The 16,152-nt window shown below is 35.9% G+C and overlaps 2 protein-coding genes across 9 annotated transcripts in view; both read right to left on the bottom strand.

The window, feature by feature from the left end:
* Positions 1-2,132, bottom strand: part of LOC139143267 (kinesin-like protein KIF11-B) — a 33,316-nt gene extending 31,184 nt beyond the window's left edge. The window contains exons 1-2 of the mRNA XM_070713461.1: positions 1,890-2,132; positions 164-287 (exon numbers count right to left, since the gene is read on the bottom strand). Of these exons, the coding sequence (XP_070569562.1) occupies positions 164-287; positions 1,890-1,969 (204 nt within the window). The 5' untranslated portion in view covers positions 1,970-2,132. The remainder of the gene's footprint in view (positions 1-163; positions 288-1,889) is intronic.
* A 2,350-nt stretch (positions 2,133-4,482) lies between these two features.
* LOC139143262 (dynein axonemal heavy chain 7-like) overlaps positions 4,483-16,152 on the bottom strand; it is a 64,668-nt gene continuing 52,998 nt past the window's right edge. For 7 of the 8 annotated variants that reach the window (XM_070713450.1, XM_070713454.1, XM_070713456.1 and 4 more), the window contains 8 exons: positions 15,404-15,565; positions 14,184-14,369; positions 13,443-13,580; positions 8,352-8,582; positions 7,269-7,421; positions 6,710-6,887; positions 6,025-6,128; positions 4,483-5,654 (listed from right to left, as the gene is read on the bottom strand). In XM_070713450.1, the coding sequence (XP_070569551.1) occupies positions 5,448-5,654; positions 6,025-6,128; positions 6,710-6,887; positions 7,269-7,421; positions 8,352-8,582; positions 13,443-13,580; positions 14,184-14,369; positions 15,404-15,565 (1,359 nt within the window). In that variant the 3' untranslated portion in view covers positions 4,483-5,447. Of the gene's footprint in view, positions 5,655-6,024; positions 6,129-6,709; positions 6,888-7,268; positions 7,422-8,351; positions 8,583-12,102; positions 12,230-13,332; positions 13,581-14,183; positions 14,370-15,403; positions 15,566-16,152 lie in introns of those variants that run through there. The other variant, XR_011554567.1, reaches the window with a different exon arrangement.

Genomic DNA, 16,152 nt, shown 5'->3' with positions numbered 1-16,152 from the left:
AATCTTCTGTGATAAGTTCTGAATTGTTGACAAGGGGATAAAAAGACATGAACATGCTTCAAAATGTGAATATGTTCACTGAATTCACATCCACTGTTTGTATTTTTTCTAGCTAAAATCACATGTTGATATATTTGATAGCAATCAAAAGTGTTCTACTCACTTTATCAAATGAAAATGTCTTCTTGAAAGATTTTCCTGGTATGTCACACCCAACATTGACTTGGTTTTTCTTGTCGTTCACTGATATCACAGTCTGTTGCGACTTCTCTTGCTCATTCAGTGGTCTGAAATAAACATGTGATGCATGTCCTGATAATGACACAAATGAAAGGAACATTGCTGGTAGCCTTATAACCACTCCATGGAGGGACTGTGCCTTAACAGACTTTACAATGTCATGACCAACAACAAGATTATGATCTGAAACTGACGCCCTGACAAGTGCTTATCCTCTTTTACAGTATTTTTTTAAATTTGCAGTGAGTTATGATTAGTAAAAACTGCAGAATACTCTGACTGACATTGTGCAGAAAAGTTAAAACCAATGTCAATAAATCTGGGGCAGTAAGTAAAATTTCTGATCATCTGTGGAGAAGGGGTAAAAGGACAAAGTCGGCCATTTTTCATGAATGTTGTTTGATATGAGATACTACTTACATTGTTTGACATGTTGAAAGATATTGAATGAATGGGTGACCATGCAATTGCATATATTCGACCCTGGTTTTAGAAACGATACGTGAAACCATCGCGAAAATGAATAAACGGTCATGACCATCAATTCATTTTCATGATGGTTTCATTTTTTGTCTAAAACCGGGGTCAAAAATATGCATGGGCACCCGTTCATTCAGTATCTTTCAACATGTCAAACAAGATAAGTAGTATCTAGCATCAAACAAAATTCACGAAAAATGACCGACTTTGTCCCTTTAATCAAAGCTGATGTAATGAATAAACTTTGCTCTGTGCATTGGTAATGACTTTATTCAAATTGTGTACAATTTAATTCATGAATAACATAATGTTGCAATATCAAAATTTCACTGCTTCTAAGTTCTACCCTCGTGTGCAGAGGATGAGATACATCAGTGTTTCAAGAGTAAAGTAATATACTCTGCTGCAACCATGTCAAGTCATGGAGGTTGTAGCAGACTACTACTTCCATAATTAAGCCTATTCTCTACAAAACTTGGGTATGGATTGGGATATGAGAAGCCATGAACCCATTCATGCTATTATTTTGAGGGTTTCTTTGAAGCAGCCAGTAAAGTAAACAAAGCCTCTCTCATTTGACACATTGCACTGCATCATTCACACATTCGTTCATTAGATGTGAAAATTAAACATTGCAACGACATATTCTTTTGAATCTGCCAAGGGATACTCGCGGGAAGACACACTTTGAGAAAGCAAAATGAGACCGGGCCCCGACGTTCGTTTGTACAATGTAGACCTCTACCTACATTATGGTTTGTAATTCTACGGTACACCCAGCAGTCTAAGGGTCTCTCTGTGTTCACTTCAATTGTTATAGGAGCTAACGTTGTTCAAAAAGTCACGGAAACATTGCACAGGGAATCCAATTATTATTTTCTGCAGGGCCAAACGAACTTTATCCGAAAGAGAGCTCCACTACTGTAATTGTGCAATGGGACTTGAAGACTTGATGAACAAGAATTGGTTCTCAGATCACGGAACCATCATTTCTTATGTATCCCTGGGTTGAAGACTTCGGACACAACAGAGTCTGAACAGATCAAAGAATTGTAAATTTACGAGTAAGGAACTCACATACAACAAACTGAAGTACTCTTAATTGATCCGCATTGCCCAAGCAGAGGACAGTTACACATCAAAAATTAGGTCCATGCCCACACACTCACCGACAACGAACGGCAACTTGAACGTTGGTTTCACGGGGTTTCTCCTTTGGATTTTTCCCAGGCTTGTGAAAAGACGCCATGTCTTCTTCGACCTAATATCCGATCTAATTCTTAGAGGACGATCTGAACAAAATTTGGCAACGCCGGTTCCAGTCAAAATTCAGTCAAAATTGTAATCAAAACGCTACGCGAAGTTGAACGTTTCTTTCGATGTGATATGAACAACTTTGAAAATGGCGTCATCAAAAGAACTGACCAATCACAGCCAAGTATATAAACCGATAGAGGGCGCTTCTTAGGCAAGCTTGTGTTGATCTGCGGCCTGATCTGCGTTGTTACTTGTATTGTGGCCAACCATAGGGTCTATGATTGAACCGTAGACCCTCGAGAAAAACGAGGGACTATGATTGAACTGACAGTATCTTTCATGTGTCAAACCATACACAATTTTTGAACTTTTATTGTTTCATCAATAGGATTTAGCAAGAGAAAGACTTCCTCCTTATTTCTCATGCAGCTACAAGAAACGGCCAACTAATTTGACCATGTCAGCAGAATGTCCTTGACAGTTTCTTAGAGTTATATCACAAAGATTTGTAACACTGCTCTGTAACTTAAGGCAAGGTTGGCATATATCTAGCCTAGCGGACGAATAGGATTCTAGGCTAGCATATATCATAAACAATGAAATAGAATGACAAATGCACGTTTTTGCTGTTTGAGCAAATAACTCTCAATTAGATAATTCAAGCTTTGTTCTGTGAATGTTAAAAATGTCTTCTGCCTTTTACAAAAATATTTGTTGCTGTCACTTACGAGTTTTAATTTCAAATCAAAGGTATTGAACAAACTGAAGATAATAGAGGGACTGTGGTTATATAACATTGTTGCAGGCAACTTCTAGGTGTACTAGTATTTGCCAGCAGTAACTGCAGTTAAAGGCTTCAAATATGTTTGTGTCAGACAACATGTCTTTTGGGGAGGTTTTCTAACATAACATTTTACAACAGTTACTGTAAAATAAAGAACTGAAAAATTAACAAGTGTCTGATTTGTCTGTCATATGAAAATAGACTTGATTTGTCACATAAAGATTTTTCATTTTTGGCGAAAATGGCTTTACACAATTTGACTCTTTTCAAAAAGTGATCATTTATGTCAGCTATCTTCATTTCCCTTTTGATCATTTCAGTATTATTTTTCAATTTGTTTACATATCATTGCTCAGGGCACATCTATAATAAACTTCAATACATCTCTATAAATATTGTCAGCTGTGCCAAGACTGTATGCACTTTGCATCATTTGTCACAAAGTTCGATGGTCTGTCCCATGTTAAATGTAGTTGGAACACCCATAAATTATTGTTAAAATTGTGTATTTTCGTTCATAAAGAGCAAAAAAGTGGTGGCTTTCATTTGTTATTATGCTTTCCATCATTCAATTGAAGATGTCAGATAGTAAATATCCCAAGGTCAAAGCAAATGTGGCCAAAGTATAACAAAATTTGACGCTCTAAGTTAAACAATTATCATTTTGTATACATTAGACCTAGAGACACTATTATTTTAAACGAAACAGTCATGAAACAGATATTGATTGCTTCAATAAATATACTTTCATTTAGCAAATATATTTTATGGTGTCCCATGAAATTTTAGAAAGGGCGACGAATTCGGACACGCACACGCTTTAGAACATTTCTGCGCAGATTTAACTCCAGCCTGCCGCAAATTGGTTATTTTGTAGTGCATGTATTCAACATCACCTGTCATTGTTGAAATTGCGCTTTTACCTTATTTTTTGACCCAGTCTCTTAGAAATACATGTGACCTTTTACCTTGTCATATTTTGACCCCTAGGAAGCTGGTTTTTATTCAATATGAGCGAAAAATTAACATTTCTCTCCCATATACATGGCGCATATTACCCATTCACCTGGAGATATTGTAAAAAGTAGCGTGGTGACACCCTTTTATTATAAGTGTAAACTAAATGGTATTATGTCAGGATTTTAATCGCCAAGTTTGGTCAAAATGGCACCATTCAAAGTGACAGGAAGAAAGTTCGAAAATTATGTAGTGATATAATTTCGATATCGTCATTTTGTAATCGATACTTATGTTAAAATTGCTTTACAAACATCATGAAAACTATACATTCGATAGATATGGATCTTCAATCTTTGTATTTATCAAAATTAACTCATTTGCTAAGCTTTTTATAATTGCTTTCTTTAGTTTAAGTGAATTATATCATTTTTATTTATTTCTAACAACGCCATTTTAACGTCCATTTCCATGGAAACGAGCACGGTGACCCCAATTTTTATTTCATTTTGCACTTGCACAACTTCCAAGAATATATATATATATATATATATATATATATATATATATATATATATATGTATGTATATATATATATATATATATATATATACATGCTATCATACAATTTCAATCTAAACTGATGAGATTTCAAAATGTGACATTCTAACCCTGTAGAAATTATGATATTAGCCAACTCTATGCAAAGGGGCAATGGTATGGCATATAATGCTCACAGATTGGTCAATAAATGACATGCAGTCTTTGTTTAGGGTAAAACATTTTTATTATAATAATAATCTCAGCAGACATGTACATTACAGATAATAACTCTCTCCCTCTCTTTCTTTTAAATTGATTTTCTTTACATTTATTGCTTTTCAAAGTGTGTTCAGTCTGGTTAATCTAGCTGTACAATATTGTCTCTCTCTCCAAGCTGTCAACATTTATTTCTCATCATCTTTACAGTAACATCACGCAGAGTGCAGATCACTGACAACCTACAGAAAGGCACAGTCTGTATACATGGAAAACTATGTGCAAAAAAATATCACAGAATTTACAATATACAAAACATTGTCAACCAATCGCAAGTAAATGGATGTATAGAGGTAAATAACGCTTCTAAAAATAGCATTTGCCAGTATTGTCTTTCAGTTTCTATTATTCACTGTTTTAATAGAGAATATAGTCCATTTTCCAAGGCATTTCTGTCTTTCATTTACTCTATTCTAATGGGTATATTACAATACACAAATCCAAAAACACATCAATGGTTTTTTGGAGACTAATACTGGGGGATAAGTTGAGAAAAACACTATCTGGAATAAAATTACTTTCAAAGTTTTCAAAGTTACATTTATACACACTGTGAAGGGTCACAGCAAAGTTCAAAAATGTTTTTACGGATGGAATATTCCTTGTGTCTTGTACATGGAATGTCTTGCATATTTGGACGGAAGATAAAGTTAACTGATTTCTTTCCATAACATGCCTCACTATATAAATTACACTGTTCATCAAAAAATCACCAAGTCAACAAAAATAACCCACACAGATATATCATACACAGAGAGGAAACTGTAAGGGGTTTATTCCAATTGTCACAGCAAAGTTCAAGGACAGATATTGTAATAATTTGATAAAATATACACAACACAGTATGTAGTCAGTTTGTGAGCAAGGCAAGGTAAATGTCTGTATTTTGGATGGTGCTGTCATTTTCTGTTTAGTTGTCTAACTGGCAGAGCAAGGCGACACCTCGGCCAATCCAGTGGGTTGCTGGTTTATCAGATGGTATTTCCATACCAATGACATAGTTTGTAGAGTGGCCAGTGGTTGATAGTGTACCACGTCTGTCACTAGTCTTGTAAACTGGTGCCAGGTAGGTAGACTTTTCTGGTACTTCATCTTTCTTACACGGTCTCAGCCAGATCTGAAAGAAAATTATTGAATAATTTATTTTATTTTTCCTGCTCTGAATTCACAACAAAATGATGACTATTGAGCCAACCAGGTAACATTACAGTAATGCAAACATTCCTGAGGTAGATTTTGTTCTGTGTTGCAAGGATGGCAATGTGGTAATTCTGTTATTGGAATACAGAGGTTGTGGCAGAATTAACCCTTTCAGGGATGTAAATTTCCCCACCAAAATTTTAGTGAAACATTTTGCAAATTATTATTATTTTCTTCTGTAAATTTTTTTAAAGTTTCGACCAAATGGATATCACTTTGCATTGGCTACAGCTATGGGAAAACTGGAACAAAATTGACTAGTTTATCAGAAGTTATTAGTTTCTTACCACAGGCATTGGATCTTGTAGTATCTTGGGATGAGACTCGGCAATCACTTTAGTTCTTCTGTCCCATCTTGCACCATCCATGAACAAACCATTGATGTACGCACCTGTAAAAATGTCAAGTCAATGAACATGTCCACATGACTTCTCTGATTGAAAACATCAATACCCGGGCATCAATAACGGTAGTATACGCCTTGGGGACATATGCCATGTATATTCAGAACTCTCAAGTTTCTGTAATTATGTACAGATGGCAGTGATCTTGAATTTCAAGCACGGATGGATTTTAGGAATTTGTTTCTCTACTTCCAAACTTTTGTATGGTGATCCCCAATTCTAATACTTTATTTGAAAGAGAATGATTAAGTTTTGATGAAGAGTTTGAGCAAATGGGTATGGTCTTAAAATTTCCGAGAGCATTCTATTTTAACATGGTGAACTATGCCTTATACAACATAAACCATTTGAAAAGATGAGAAAAATAAAGGACGAGTAATTTATCAGGAAAAAAACTCAAAAAAACTACTACTTGACATTGTTATCTGCAGTTGGTCTGTTTAGCACACACACACACACACACACACACACACAAAACAATCATGTTATCATAAGGTCATTATCTTTCACTATACAAGAAAGTCTCTTGTGAAACTATTTCAGACTTTCAAGATGTTAGTATACTTACCATCTTCTGGTTCTTCTTTGTATTTCTTGTCATCAAGTACATCATAGTCAAAACTCAGTAAATCAATTGGAATTGTGTATTTTCTGGCGTAGTTTTGTTGTACACTAGTCAAGAAAGCCTGAGTGAAGTAAAAACCAGAGATCCAGAACACAACTGGAGCTCCTACATCGTACCAGTCCTGAAACATACAAAGCAAGCTCAAAGGTTGTAGTTGTAATTATGAGAGTGAACAACACAAAATTGAGATAGTTTTTTCAATTTTGCTTTGAATTGCAAGGGCAGCAGTGGATCTTCACTCAATACGATGAGGTTTAATATATTCCAGTCTCTGCTCTTTCATTTCTGTAACTTACTGTTATCCATCCCTATTTCCTCTTGTAGAGGTCCAACTTTGAGATAGACAACATCCAGACTGTACCATTATATTGGTGGTGGACGGGGTGAACAATGGATTGAAATGTACACATATCAGTTTAATGCATGTGACATTTCAGTTAATATGTAGGTAACTTTACCACTTTCATGTTGTTTTAAGACATACAAAGAATCATGAACTTACTTGCAAGAATTTCAATCTTGCTAGGAAATCATTGACATAGCTGCCGAGTGGTTTCAGTGAGGGGTAGGATTTCTTCATCCACATTCCAGGTATTTTACCTTTCAAGATACTCATAACAACCTCTTCTAGATCAGCAGACATTACAACAAGACCCTAAAACAGGAAGCAAGAAAGTGAATTTTCTGCTAAAGCAAGAATGTTTTTGACATCACCAGTATGGCATGGGGGCCAATGCAAAGGCATATCTCAGGCTTTCTTTTTTGGGGCAAATGACCCAAGAAAACCTTGTGAATTTGACTGTAGGGTACATAAGTTACAAGAATATTCTGTCAATTGTAGCTGAACAGATTCTTGTAAAACTTTGAACAATAGACTGGTGTATCATTTGGAGCAATGATGGTAAATAAGATAGCTTTGGAACAGCAATTGTACACTGCATCCTTACCAGCACATGCAAATATGAAACTGTGTGATTCTACATGATCTCAGTTAATATTAATATTTTGTTTCAAAAGTGTGATACATAATATTACAGCATATGATGAGGATTTTGGGTGGCTTTTTACAGTAAAGTAGGAGCTACCTCAGGGACAGATGTTTGGACTTTGAAAATTTTACAATACTGTTTTGGTCTACAACTTGTGGGGCTACATTTTGCAGCTCATGGAGTGAATACAAATTTTAAAAAAATTACCAGAAAATTGAAATTTTTTTTTTACCATAGAGTTTAACACTGAGTGGTGGCCATTTTGAATTTAACCCTTTGAACCCGGCTCAGACAGAAATGTCCGATGACGTCATAGAGTACCAGGGGGTCAGGGTGCAAAGGGTTAAAGTGTCAGTAAACATTGGGTAATTTGTTCCTCTAGCAGCAAATTTTACAAAGTGACCCCAATTTCTATTCTTTTTTCAAAAGCTAATGGCTTATTGTTTCTAACAGAAACTTTTTGCAAATGTTAAAGTCTTTAAATTTCAAGGTGTGCACAACCTGAAATTTAAATATAAAACTATATGTATAATAATAATTACTATTGAGCATTGTCAAATGAGTTGTGTAGCATTGGTAATTTTTTATAGAGATACCTTGATGGCTTTCTGAATGTTGATGAGACTTGTCCTCACTGTCTCAAGCAGGTTGTTAAACCTGACCATCTCTTGAACTAGCACAGTGTTCATACTCTGTGTATAGGTGGTCGGGTATTTCCTCAGACCTGCGTCCACATCAAAATTGGGTGGCAGCCTGCTAAGGATGTCGCCAGCAACGTCGTTCACAATTTCATCGTTTGACTTCTGGCCACCTGATGATGTTCGTGACTGTTGATCACGGGAAAAAAAGGTAAACGGGACAAATTAACGAGACTCATTCAATTTTTGCATTGACGTTGTCGACAGTTAGATTGCATGCACTAAACCATGCAGTAAGGAGACATGATGAAATATTCATGATATTCTCAATCCATGCTATGACTTGGAGGTTTCCTATCTTATTATTCCTAATATTGGTCATTTTGTAGATTTTCACTCACAATGTTTGAAAGAATAAAATTTTCAGTGATTGTCTGATAATGCTTTGTATGTAATGAATGCAAGCAGCAGAATATTTAGTTCCTCCATGATGATATTCCAATCAGCACAAAGTTTTTTTGTCGTTCAGTAGCAAGCGTAAATTTGCTGGATTTTAGCACCAAGCAGTACAGCATGTTCATGTTTGGCCATTTACAGCAAGATCTCCTTATAAGCATGGCTGTTTTTATGTTAGCATGTAGACATTAACTGATGCAAGGCACAAACACCACAAAACAAAACTTGACACAGCACCTCACAAGAGCTACAAAACCACAGACAATACACAAACCACATGAAATTATTATGATGTAAACTCATCATGTGGTTAGTTAGTCAATAAGAATTACAAAACAATGAATCTAAGTAATAAATCAACCCTGATAGATGCTTCAATGTGCAGCCCTATATTGCAAGGAATTGGATCAGGTTTTAAATAAAAAATCAAGGATCAAAATATGGATGAGTCCACACATGCTAAGTTTAAACATGCAAAGTTTAGTCTGTTGATTAAAGTCAACACTCATCACGGAATTCCTTCAATAATGAGTCTTGTTATACTGTTTGTGAATTTCAAGCTGAACAGTAACTGTATATTCTTTGGTAATATCAAATCTCCATTGCTAGATATCACTGATAGAATCAAACATTAAATGGATTGAAAAACTGATGTGATATGTCATGAACTCTGTAAAAACAGATGGGATTTGAAAACTACATGTAATATAACATTTCAGTTTTTAAATCAACTGTCATACTACTCACTCAAAATGAACTTACATATTTCTAATGAATTTAGCTCATATTTAAAAGATATTTTATCTTGGCAGTGGGTGTTTAACTTGTAAATTTCACAGTAGATTCCTTTTTATATTCACCAGTGCTTCCTTTTGTATAAGGATTCATCTTGGAACACCAGAAATCTTACCATAATCCCAACTTTTTTATTCATTTCCCAAAACAAGTGTCAAAATTTATAGATATGATAAGATTGGAATCAAAGCAGGCCTGTTCACTTCTAATCTGTTTTGAATTTCTTTTTTTCTATGGTAATATTTACTTTTTTTACATTTTCCCAAGATGTCTTCATTGGACAATACTGACAAGCTTACAAAAATGAACAAAACTTTCTAAAGATGTCATTATGTTGAAAGGCGTTCTCAGTCTAAATTCATTGAAATATATAATGACAAAGTATACATCATTATCTGTTTATTTGCATGCATCTTTCAACAAGTCTGCAGCTTTGCCATTTGATAATTAACTCTAATTGTCAGTTGTTAGTAAAACAAAACTACACGATAGTTAGTATTTCAGTTTTAGTTCACAACCTAGACAGCAGAATAGGCATCAAAATTTTTGGTGCAAAATTCAAACTATCTTTATGCCGTAACTGCCGGCAGTGGCTTGTAAGAACATCATGCAGTTAGAGACGTAAGCATTCCAATTACTGTACCTCAGCCTATGTTATATTGACAAGGGGCGGATAGCAGGATGACATGTTGCATAGCGGGATGGATAGATGATGGATAGAGTCACCAGTGCAATGCGGAATGATTGGAAGAAGGAATGATTTGCCAATGAGCAGGATCAGCAGGATATATGAAAAAATGGGAGAGAAATGGGAATAAAAATGAAAAGGAAAAACATTAAATCACTGAAAGGTGAACAAGAAACTACTTTTGATTGTGATATAAATTATCTTGAAAAATGACAGCACCTGAAAGAAGGAAAATCATTGAATAATGATGATCAGTATGATTGCTGATCAGCTTATCTTAAAATAGTTTGCATTGGCAAAGATGCAAGCAATGAGATGTGACTGTCTTCACAAACATCTTTAAAGGAAAAGAATTTCATTGATTTCATTGACATTGTGCTAAAGCACTGATGGCAACAGCTATGAGAATGATATCAGTCAGTGTTCTTCTATGATTACGCTTTGTGGTTATCACAACAGCCTGCATGTCATGACACTTTGAGTTATCCTTAGGGCTCACCAATAATTACACTGTGGGTGTGCAACGTACAGTTCTTGATATAGCTACAAAATAGTCATAAATGATTTTAAACAATTTCGATGAAAAAAGTTCTCCAAAGCTGGACTGTCACATGGTATTTTTATCTCAGGCATGTTTTTGCATGAAGAATCTATGGTAATTATGAAACTGAACAGACTAGACTAACTTGTCAACACTGGTATTGTACCAGCATACTCTACGACTGAAACCGATACTCTCCACAGATGTTTGTACAGACAGTCGTATCAGTCATTGTCATGCAATGGAATATACAGCAGATTTGACTTAACACCATTCTACTTGCATGTACATCACATACATTCTCTTCATATAACACAAAACCCACTGATAACCTAGAAATGAAACCTACTGACTCATTTAGTAATTGGTTAGAAAAAACACAGCAGAGAACAGATTACTGTTATCAGAACACTAGAGTGCCAGCATAGACAGTAGTTTCTCTAGGGTCTATGGTGCCAGTTACTTTTACAAGTATAGGGTAGGGGGGCAATCAATTGATCAAAGGCAAAGAGAATAAGTCAGCGACTTTGTTGTCTAGGTTACCAATACATTGTGTATGTCTTTATGAAGAAAACATGTGTAAATTTACTGGTGCATGCAGCTGTAGATGATTTGAAATCCGCTGTATATTAGAAAGATGAGTTCTGACAAATGCTGCTACAAGACTTCATAGGAAATGGCTGTATGTTGCATGATACATGCAATGATATGATGTATAGCAATGACAGTTGCCAATGGTAGATTCTACAGCGTAATTGCGATTTGGACATATAAATACCCAAAGCAAACTGAAATCAGTCATGCAGATTGATTTTCTAAACATGGAAACCAACAAAATGTTGAAAAAGCAGATTGATATCATATTTTGTACTCTATACATCACTGTGTCTTTATGAACTATGGTTTGACATGAAGGTAAATACTTCATCAGGCTGACATAACACCATTGTTGCTAAACTAATACAAAGATTATACAGCATTTTCTTCTGAGAAGAAACTTTGTTGTAAGAAAACAATGCCCTAGTGCGACACAATTGTTGATGGAATCTGTTTATACAATACCAGCTATATGATATTGAGAACAAAATGGCATTCAAAGATTGTAAACTTCCTGCGTACCTTAGCAGAAGTTGATGATAGCAAATTTCAGAGTATAAACATTGAAATTAGATTTTTAAATGAGAGAATAAGGTTGCCTTCATTCAAGTTAAATCTCCAGGAACACAATAACTCTGTTTTTATCTAGCTGAAGGTGAATTCAATGGGATATACAGTATATAGAGTTTTCCAGCATTGATTGAACCTAGAACTATCTGTGATACGTACTGTACAGAGGTTGTTCATCATTTAAGGTACCTCCTAGACTTGGTTCAAGTCTGTGATTGTGAATGTTTGAGTGGAGTGAACGCAATGATTTGTATTCTGCTTTCATGTGAAACGCGCGCGTGAGTGGACGCGATGAGTAGGGTGAACGCGATGAGTGGAGTGAACGCTATACAGCGGAGTTTCACCCGGAATCACAGACTTGGCTTTCTTGCACGATCTGCGTTGCTATAAATTATTCATGAGATGACGTTTTCTTTACTCATATATTATTCATAAGATGACATCACTAAATTTTACACATTGGGAGGAGTTACCAATTGACCCAAACGAGACGTGCATAAAACTCACATGGCGTTGTTGACAAAAGTCGAGTGCGATCACTCCCACAAAAGTCAGCACGACCTCTGATGTATCACCGAAAACGCGTGAAAATATCTGTATTGTTTGTTGGGTCCATGTCGCAAAATGCGAAAATCGTCGCCGGTTATTGAAGGATGGAAAAAGACACCGTCCCTACAGTTGTAGCCTGTTCTCTTACGTGCCCAAAGCGATGGAAATCAAAAAATGTGGGGCGACTTCGTATGTCAGTGATTTTCCGCTGCCGGTTGGTGCGCAGACGAACACATCTTTTCCCTCAATGTAACTCTCAACAAGCTTTCTTTGGTAATCTCGCATGATTAGCGATGGTCGACGATCAGTGTAAAACGCCATTGATGTACGAACTTGATGCCATTATTCGCCCATATATAAAACGTACTCGATACTAGCTGTGCACGGAGATGACAACAGACTTTTAATGCATGCAGAGGTTTATTAGCATGCGTTCTTCTTATTGGCCAGAATAACGGCGGGGGCTGTCAATCATTTTGTATTTGCTCTACGTCACTGTGTACACAGTCCGTCTCACCGCCTGTACTTTGCAAGAAGTCCAAGTCGGTGAATCCGGCAGAAACTAACTCACTACTGCGCAGACTCAAACGTAACGCATTCAATCGCTGGAAAAACCTGGCGTGAGCTGCCAAATTCCGGATAGGTTTGTATGAAATAGGAGAGACACGAGAGAAACTATTATAAATGATTTTATTTTTTTTAAATTCACCGACTTGAACCAAGTCTTTCATCATTGAAGGTACCTCCATCTGATTGAGAAAATTCCTTTTCACATTTACAGATGATAGAGTTCTGTTCATTTGTTGTAACACAATATGAATTGCTCAGTGACAGTGATACAACCTATACATACCTGGGTTAGCAGGATATTGTCAAACAGTAATTTGGTCTCTGATTGATCTTTGGTGATATCTGCATTGGCGTTCATTCCAAAGATTTCAGGTGCAGGATTGATGGGCAATGCTCTTGTGTATTCCAGGTAGCTCTCATACTGTGAAATGGCAAAATCAAAATGAACACTGTAGCATATCAATATACAAACATGAATTATATGTAAATGAGCCCTGTCCTGTGAATATTTTGCAACCACGGACAATTGCAATATTCTTTGTGTTGCACACGAAGACACTAGACTAGATCATTAGAAGTCATGTGTGTGCTGTCCTTTTAATCTTTCTGAGACAAGATTTCTCTGTATTTTCATTTAGATTGTTGAAAGTTAACACATTGAAATGATGAATGGGGTTGTTGAGCTGCCTGTGTAACCAATCCAAATGTACCAGCCCATGATGTTATTGCATTGAAACCTCTAATTCTTCAAACTGAAATAAATTATCACAATGACTGCCCAAACATTCTTATTCTTATTACTAATTAACAATATTTCATTAACTGAGTCTCAAGTTGAATGTCTTTCAAGACGCAACATACATCTAGGCTAGTTCAGACAGATGTGACAATCTAAAGTTTTTTTGTGTAATTCTCTAGATATAGGTCTACCTCCCCTATAAAAATTGAAATATACCGGGTCTAACAGGATGAGGGTTAAATCCTGAAAACTGTAACAACATTGCAGTGTAACTGTAATACTTACATCACCATCTTTTGGTGCATAGTATAGTCCACTGTTGTCAAATCGATAGTCGTCAGTATCAATGATTTCACGACAGTAGAATTTCACTAGTATACTGTGCAGTGTACGTCTGTCTCTGTCGTCTGTTACTCTGCCACCGTAGTTACATTCTCCAGTCAGGTATTTCAAAGCATCAAACGGTACATGCTATAATTTAAACAGGTACAAATGTCAGTATAACACATACGGTACATGTTGTAGTTCAATACGGGTTCAAACATCAGTATTACACATGCGGTACATGTTGTAATTCAACAGGTACAAATGCCTGGTTGTCGCCTAAGCTAAATCGCGGAAGTGCTTTCAGAAACATTTTACCGTTAACCTTTGCGTATAGAAAACACATAATTGACCCTCTGAATCATTTTTTTCACGGACTCGTGAAGCAAAGTTGAAAGAAAATAGAGTTGTTTGCTTCGACGCCATGCATGTGCTTTGATCAAATTTGGGGACAGCGAGACGCGACGATCGTGCACGGTTGGCATTTAATTTATTGCAACATTTCTGTCAATCACTCACTTTGTGTCATAAGTTTCAGAAACTATCGCTCGCCTGAAAATTAGCAACGTAGTTCATAGGCACAGCTGACGTGATAACATGCCTTTGAACAATGATGCCGATTTTTCAGACCACGCCAAGAGAATCTGAAATTTTCCACACAAAATGAGTGATTGACAGAAATGTTGCAAAAAATTCAATGTCAAGTGTGCACTCATCTCGCCTGGTTGTCGCCTAAGCTAAGTCACGGAAAGTGCTTTCAGAAACATTTTACTGTTAACCTTTGCATAAAGAAAACACATAACAATGAAAACAATGTGTAGAGAGTCAATTTCAATGCATAATATATGCATTTTTTTGCGTAGATGCGAACACTAGTCACTATTACACATTCGGTACATGCTGTAATTCAGAAAGTACAAATGTCAGTATTACAAATCTGGTACATGCTGTAATTCAATATGTAAACAATATCAAGAAGAAAGAATGATATAAAGTTCCTTGACAGAATGAGCAAAAGTTTAGGTCTCTAAATTTTGAGGCATGTACTACGGTACCTTAAAATCTGTTACATGTATTTGTCTACCGTTGACAAATTTATATTACACAAAACAAGAACACCAAACTTTGATAGAGAAAGGGATAGAAAAAATGAAGTGATAAGATTCTAGATTTCCACTTACTTCATATTCATTCAAGAACATGGCTAACTGCTGCACACTGATACGTAGATCAGTTTCATTGTATTCATACGGAATGTTCCAACCAAGAGGACCAAATTTACGTCTCTCTTGTATCAAGGCGTGGAAGAAGCACAGACCATACAACAATTTTTTGAATGCTCTCTGTAAAAACAAACCAAAATAAATTATTATGAAATCATATCAGATAATGGTCAAGATGATAAAGTCATCGCTTGTTAGATTTTGTTCTCTGTTAGGGTAATGTTTTAATTTCAAACATGTAACTGAGCATCCATGTTGGAAACCAATGTTGATGAACATGCGGCAGTTGCACTGCTTCTGTATGATGTTTTGTGGTTGGCTAGCTTTTGTACTCACTGATTCAAATTTGTGCACTGGTTTGACACATCCATGTATGAGTGTAGATTGGTGATTCATAAAGTTCAGAGGGTAAAATAAATGGCTTGTCTTAGAGGCCTCAAGCTGTATATACTCATTCTCATAGTCATAAACGAAATGCCTCTGTACGACAACCAGTACATGGATAACCATGAAGAGGTTTTGTGTAGGTTTTATGGAGTTGAAATAAAGCTCTAACTTTTGAGAATGTATATCACTATTAATCCATATGACACCTTAAGTTACCAATGATTAATGTTCATCACTGTACATGTTCACAAATCTTCAGTCTTGCCAACATCAGACCAAAGTATGATTGGATCCGATGCCAATGACAATATTCATCATCT

This window comes from Ptychodera flava, chromosome 11 (assembly GCF_041260155.1).
Source record: "Ptychodera flava strain L36383 chromosome 11, AS_Pfla_20210202, whole genome shotgun sequence".
Taxonomy (NCBI): domain Eukaryota; kingdom Metazoa; phylum Hemichordata; class Enteropneusta; family Ptychoderidae; genus Ptychodera; species Ptychodera flava.
The sequence above is the reverse complement of the archived record's forward strand: the minus strand, read 5'-3'. Positions and strand labels throughout refer to the sequence as shown.